Genomic DNA, 6,571 nt, shown 5'->3' with positions numbered 1-6,571 from the left:
ACACGATGAGGACAAATGGTGGGAAGGAGAGAAAGCAGGGTCTGAAATGATGGCAGGTGTTAGTGGCAGATAAATGAAAATTATTTATATGTTGATAAATGAGACAAATAATTGACAAAGCTTTTTATGAAAATGTCTTAGTATATAACTCAAAGCTAATTTCGGCGTCGTCTGCTAAAGTTAGCCCCTGAAGCTAACGTTAGCTGGCAGATTTAAGCATTGATCAGGAGGACACACATGTATTTGCCTTTTGCCGAATTAACCAGAAGACAGCTTCACATCATTCTGGAGTTTGGCATGAGGTTTTTAATCACTTTATACATACTAACGAGCTTATTACTTTCTACTAAAGTGTTGCTACCTACCGCTGTCTGCTTTGAAGCGCTCGTGCTGCTTCCTGAGCGCCTCGTTAGCATTCTGCAGCTCTGTAACAAACTTCTCGAGCTTGTTCTGGGCTCCTTTCGGGAGTTTATTCAACTCTGCCCGCTCCAGAACCTGCAGCAGGACGGCCGCCATCTCCACCTATCCCGGTCCCCCTGAATATTAATATTAAATTGCAAAAACGCTGGTAAAATGATTGTCGCACTGTCCACAAACCCGCTGAACTAACCGAGTTTTAAGGCACACTCCTAAGCGGGAAGCGTTGAAAAGTTTCAAAATAAAGTACTCATTGACAACCAAGCCCGCTGTGACTTAACCAGGAAGCCACCTAGCCTAGGATTTGCACCTATGAATTAAAATGACTGGTGGAGTGAAAAAATCAGTTTTTTATGTGGAACAAAATTCAATTTCATATAAAAAAAGGAACAGAACGAAAACATTGCTATTTTTTCAATGATGATAACAGTAACAATATATTGCAATGTGTTTTACTTTAGTTAAGCCTAACTGTAACTGCCCTTTGACATTTAAAAGTCGTAATTAAAGTACCTCGATAGATGGATTCAAACCAAAGTAACGCATTGAGAGTCTGATGCTGACAACTAGTTGTTGTGTTTGGGTTACTTTTGGAAGTTTTATTTTGGAAACATTTACAATGTTCCGTTTTCTTGTGTAACTTGACCCCTACCAGCCCTACGACAGAGTCGTGCGACGGAAATACGTCATTGCGCAAAGCATAGTGGTGGTAACTAGAGGTTTTCTGCACTGCTTACGAATCCTGACGAACCATTGCCTGCTGTCAGAATTAATAGCAAGTATCCTGCCTTCTGGCTCATATTTTACCCACTGTCTTGCTTCTGTCAGGTAATTTCTCCGAAAAACATCAAATTCAAGCTGTAACAACTCATTTCAATTGGAACTCACCATCTAACGTTAGCTTAATGAAGTCAATAAAACCAGTAGGCTAAAGTTAGAGCATATAACCCTTAAGGACAATACAAATACAAATACAAATACAACTTCGGCTCAACGTTAAGTCCTATGACTTAACGTTGAGCCTAAGTTGTACTTTGTATTGTTTACTTTAGTTTGATATCGCAAGCGTACAAAGTATTTGCTGTGTTCTTCCACATTTCCCAGCACTTTCTCATTGCAGACATGTTTTTAAGACAAACATTGTCTATAACTGATGTTGCCTCCCCCCCTCTCTCTTTCCTCTCTGTCCTCAGGCAGTATGGGTCGCAGTTATATCGTAGAAGATGCTGTGGAGGGATGTCTGTCTAAACTGTGTGAACAGAAAGCAGGTTCAGTCACAGGCCTGCTACTTGGACAGGTGAGGTGATACAGAAAAATCTATGTGGAGTTTAACTTTTGCTCAGTAATCCTGTCTTGTTAACTAGTGGACTTCTGCCTTGGAGTAACAGTTTGCTATCCAAACTGCAAGACAAACTAGAAAATAATCACTTGCACAAAACTCAAGTTTTAGACACATTTTTGTTTTCTCTTTTGTTGATCTATCTGTCATCAAGTGTGCAGTAGGCCTGCACAATTGATAAATGGTAACTATTTAACTGATATTGCAATTGCAATATGATTTGCAATACTGGAGCGATTGATCATGTTTGCGTGATTATTCTCATTATCATTCAAAGTTATAATGATCATGGTGTGATTTTTGTACCGAACAAAGATATTTTTTGAAGCCTATAGAGTGTGATTTGTATGCAGGGTCCTCTATGGAGCTACTCCATCCTTCATTCAGAATAATATTTACACATCATTTGTCTGTAACAAAAACTGTGCCTCCTGTTTCTTAAATATCGCCCTAGCCCATATTGCGATTTTGCTTAAACTTTGATTAATTGTGCAGTTAGTGTCTCACTTTGTTGAATGTATTGGATTGTTGGGTCACATAATATTAAATGAAAGAGTATTTATCGTACGTGAATTGATTAGACAGTAATCAATATTAATGACTAACATTTCAGAGCTCACCCCAAAGGGACTTTGTCGTAATGGCAACTCGGACGCCTCCTAGGGAGGAGACCCCTGCAGGAAACCCTGTGGACAAGGAGTGGGTGAGCGAGCACGCTCGACAGGTACGCTCTGTGCTAATACTGGGTCTGAGAACTCAAAAGGAAAATGAACCACCTTTATTGTGGCTGTCCAATCAGTTTGGTTAGTCGTTTTGGCTAATTAAAGGTATCCCTCGGTGCATGCTTTATTAGATAATAAGTGTGTATAAAATGAACTACAAAAGTTCAGAGTGTGTAGGGTTTGGAGAACACACTCATTAAATAGTATATTTAAAAAATTGAATTCCACTTGGTTGAATACCTTTTAAAATGTATCTACATTACATGTTACTTGTTAGACGCTCTTATCCAAAGCAACTTACATACTCAATACTGTGGACAATCCTCACAGGAGCAATTTGGGGTGAAGTGTCTCAGGGACACAACGACATGCTGACTGCAGTGGGGTTTGAACCTGTGACCCCCTGATCCCAACACCAATGCACCTACTGCACCACACGCCTCCATGTAATGATTTTGTAGAAGCTATTTGTTCTTTAGCCAAGAACAAGCAAAACAAAAAACAAACTTAAACTTGTTTTTCTCGTTCTAGCATTCACACTTTAAGATGTAATGTGTTTTTGCTTTGCCTGCAGGATTTGATACTGTTCATCATCTCCTGGTTTGATCTGTTTTCAGGTGTCTCGGATGCTACCTGGAGGCCTCTCTGTACTGGGAGTATTTATCATCACTGATACTGAGGCAAAAGACACACTAACCACACTCCGACAGGTACAATTCATACAAACACGGAGTACATGTATGATGTAGGCACAATTAAAGCTGCAGCAATCCATTTCTGGCCACTAGGGGGCGAACAAAAATTACAATATATGACAGATTACCTTTGATTATAAAGTTGATGTGACTTGTTAGGACCTACGTTTACTGATGCAATACCTTTTGAGGAACAGAGAAAAAAAATGAAAACCTAAATAAATAATGATGGTATTTCTCCAATAGCCCTTTTTTGTTTCCATTTGTGACATATACCTTCTGAATTCTGTACATAAAGGCAAATGGCACATGATGGGGCTGCAATCTAGGTGATGCTGTTGAGCCATGTTGCCCGCACATAACAATACGCTTATTCTTAATACATTTTCACTATTTTAGAATTTTGTGTTGAAGAAAATTGCATTTGAAAGCATTGTTTAGGCCCTCAAAGTTCAGATACAAAGTGCAACACCACTAGAGCCTAATCACACAAAGTCTTCATTCATCTTGAAGTGCTTTTTAAAGGTTAGGGTTCACAGATTTTAGGTCACAAGGGAGGGTTGAATCAAATGAATTTCTGTCTAAAACTTGGAGCGAGGAACTACCATCCAACAATTCACACACACACACACACACACACACACACACACACACACACACACACACGAACCTCACACAGAATATTGCCCTGCCCGCTAATACAAAAACTCCCACTATGAACCTTAACATTTGATTTGTTGTTTTGTGTTGCGGTGATCCTGACGTGTCACCCAATGTATTCAGTTATTTTCTGTTCTGTCTATTTGACTTGTGATGTCTCCCTTAACTTAACATCAGCATCCATTTTCAGTCTCATATTTACTGTCTGTAAATATATTCTGGCTTTATAAGATAAGCACTCTGCTAAGCTCTGGAAGTGATTTCCACATCACATTTCCATGGCTCATGTGCATGTACCTGTGAGTGTGTTTTAATCCTCTGATGTGTGTGTACTCTGTGTTCAGTTGGTCTTCGCGATAGAGAGCCTGGTCTCCTCGGAGCAGCTGTGGAGCTCTGCAGAGGATGACGTCTCAGACTGTGTCGCACTGCATGTCAACCGCAAGACCAGGAAGTATCCTTTCCACTCCGCCTGCTCATTGTTTCAGTCAGCCAGCAGATACTGGCTGGATATTCTTTAACCCCACATATCAGAACCTTCTGCAGAACCTTTGACGTCAAAGATCCCAAGGTGTGTTTACCTTTCTCTCACAGAACCACCGCTTCAATCTGCTGTCTCGACACTTATATAATACTCAAGCTACTCCATCAATTCCATTCATTTGTTCTCCTGAAGCATCACTTCAAAGGCATTTTGACATAAGGCAATTCAAGTGCTTTGCATAAAACCCTATAAGCATTAGATATTTAGATATTATACTGTATTATAATATTATGTTTAAGTAGTATTTAAAAACATTCGTCCCAATGAGGGGACATTTACATTTTTACAGCAAAAGTGTATATATAGGGACAAATAATAAAACACTGTTTGCTAAAAGATAAAATAGAATATGTTTGTTATAAATACCAGAATTAAAGTTCCAGTGCAGCTTAAGATGTGAGTAGTTATTATTTTAATAAAAAGCAGCGGCATATTTGTTGACCGGGATCCATTGAGATCAGGGTCTGAAGATTGAAGCTTGTGTAGTTCAAATAATGTTAATGTGATGATCTGTTCCAGAGCACGGCCAAGCCTGCAGACTGGAGGTACCAGGCGGGGGTGTGCTCCTCCTGGAGCATGGTGTCCTGCTGTCTACATGTGGACATGTTGGTGCCGCTACCAGACAACAAGACGGATCCAGAAAACATGGATAAATGTCTTAAGGTTAGTGCCAAACACCACACACACACACACACACACACACACACACACACACACACACACACACACACACACACACACACACACACACACACACACACACACACACACACACACACACAGACAGCACACTTTCATTTGCAGGAACTTCAGTAGAAAGCTCTTTGTTTCAGGAGGAGCTGAGAGGGTGGGCACAGCGGCTGGAGAGCGGAGTGTGTCTGATGGATGGGAGAAAGCTGGCAGAGGACGCAGAGCTCCCCGGAGGACAGGTTGTACATATCTGACCAACACTAAGAAAAACATATAACAAAATAAATCTATAAAATCAGATTTGACCTAAAGAAAAAACATCGCTGCACCCTTGCTCAACAGCATTTTGGCAGTGAATGTAGTATGAATGCATAAGGCCCTTGCAGACTGCCAATAGGTCTCATCCCTGTTTCACTTTTTTTGTTTCTTAAAGCCTGAATGCAGAGCTGAATCTAACTGATTCTCTGGATTGAAAAACTGCAGTAATATTCTAACAGGGTGTCCGCGGGGTCTTAAAAAGTATTAAAAGTTGATAAATCAATTTAGCGAAAATTAAGGCTTTTAAAAAGTATTAAAAAGTATTAAACGGCATTTTCCAAGGTATTAAGAAGTCCCACAGCAACGACAACATGAAACACCCTTTAATTTACTGAAACGACATGTCGGGAAACCCCACAAGGCGGCCCCCATAGCGCGCCGTAAAATGCTGCTTATTATTTTAAGTTTCGTTGCCTTGCTCCGCTCTGTGGGGGGGGAGGTCCCAAAGTGGGTAGACCGGCATACGCAACGCTCTGGGGGTCCAACGGCTCCGTGTGTAAGCCCTATATGATCATTTTCTGATTACGATGAAAGAGCCCGCCTCCCTCTCCCCACGTCTCCTGCTGCTGCTGGGCTGTCAGAAGAGGGGGAGGAAAAGAGAGGCAGTCACCGTTTATTAAATATTATTATATTATTATACAGAGAACAGAGTCGTTATCAATTTGTTTTAAAGCTCAATAAATAACAAAGAAGACCTCTGACCGGCACTTTCCTAATTTTGTACGGAAGATTTAAACTTTAACGGACATGTTGACCGGCGGAACATTTTTTTTAACGGAAACTCTGCCGCACGGTTCCCTCGTTCCTTGGAAGAGGCGGAGAGGTGGGTGTTTTTCATCTGCTGGTGGACTACCTGAGAGAGATACAGCAGGAGAACACGCCGTCCACCGCGGAGAATAAACAGAAGGGCAACCATGGCAACCATGCTCCGGGGTCTTCTTCGCTGCTTTTGGTGTATTTCGGGCGGCAGCAGCGCCACTTACAGGCCTGACATATGTACTACATCGTTTCCAGCATTTCCAGCGGTCTAGTGTGAACGGACACGTTAATGAATCGAATGCGTGTGAACGGAAGCCTTTTTTTGCGCTTGCGTATGCGTTTTACCGTATGCGTCCTTGTGGGGCCGGGGTCTAAGCCAAACTATATCCGGTCACAGAGATCTGCTATTTTAAAGTAAAGTCAACACATA

At 41.2% G+C, this 6,571-nt stretch overlaps 1 protein-coding gene across 1 annotated transcript; it reads left to right on the top strand.

Annotated features, from left to right (window-relative positions):
• Nucleotides 1-1,099: 1,099 nt before the first annotated feature.
• Nucleotides 1,100-5,306, top strand: odr4 (odr-4 GPCR localization factor homolog; the record flags this gene model as incomplete). The annotated part of the gene is made up of 8 exons (XM_010787527.1): nt 1,100-1,192; nt 1,611-1,714; nt 2,370-2,480; nt 3,096-3,188; nt 4,178-4,284; nt 4,365-4,401; nt 4,894-5,037; nt 5,208-5,306. Coding segments are annotated over exons 2-8 (690 nt in total), but the record flags the coding sequence as incomplete, so codon positions are not given.
• Between the last annotated feature and the right edge of the window lie 1,265 nt (nt 5,307-6,571).

Source organism: Notothenia coriiceps, unplaced genomic scaffold, assembly GCF_000735185.1.
Source record: "Notothenia coriiceps isolate Sejong01 unplaced genomic scaffold, NC01 NC01_scaffold00030569, whole genome shotgun sequence".
Lineage (NCBI taxonomy): Eukaryota > Metazoa > Chordata > Actinopteri > Perciformes > Nototheniidae > Notothenia > Notothenia coriiceps.
This window is presented reverse-complemented; position numbering and strand designations above follow the sequence as displayed.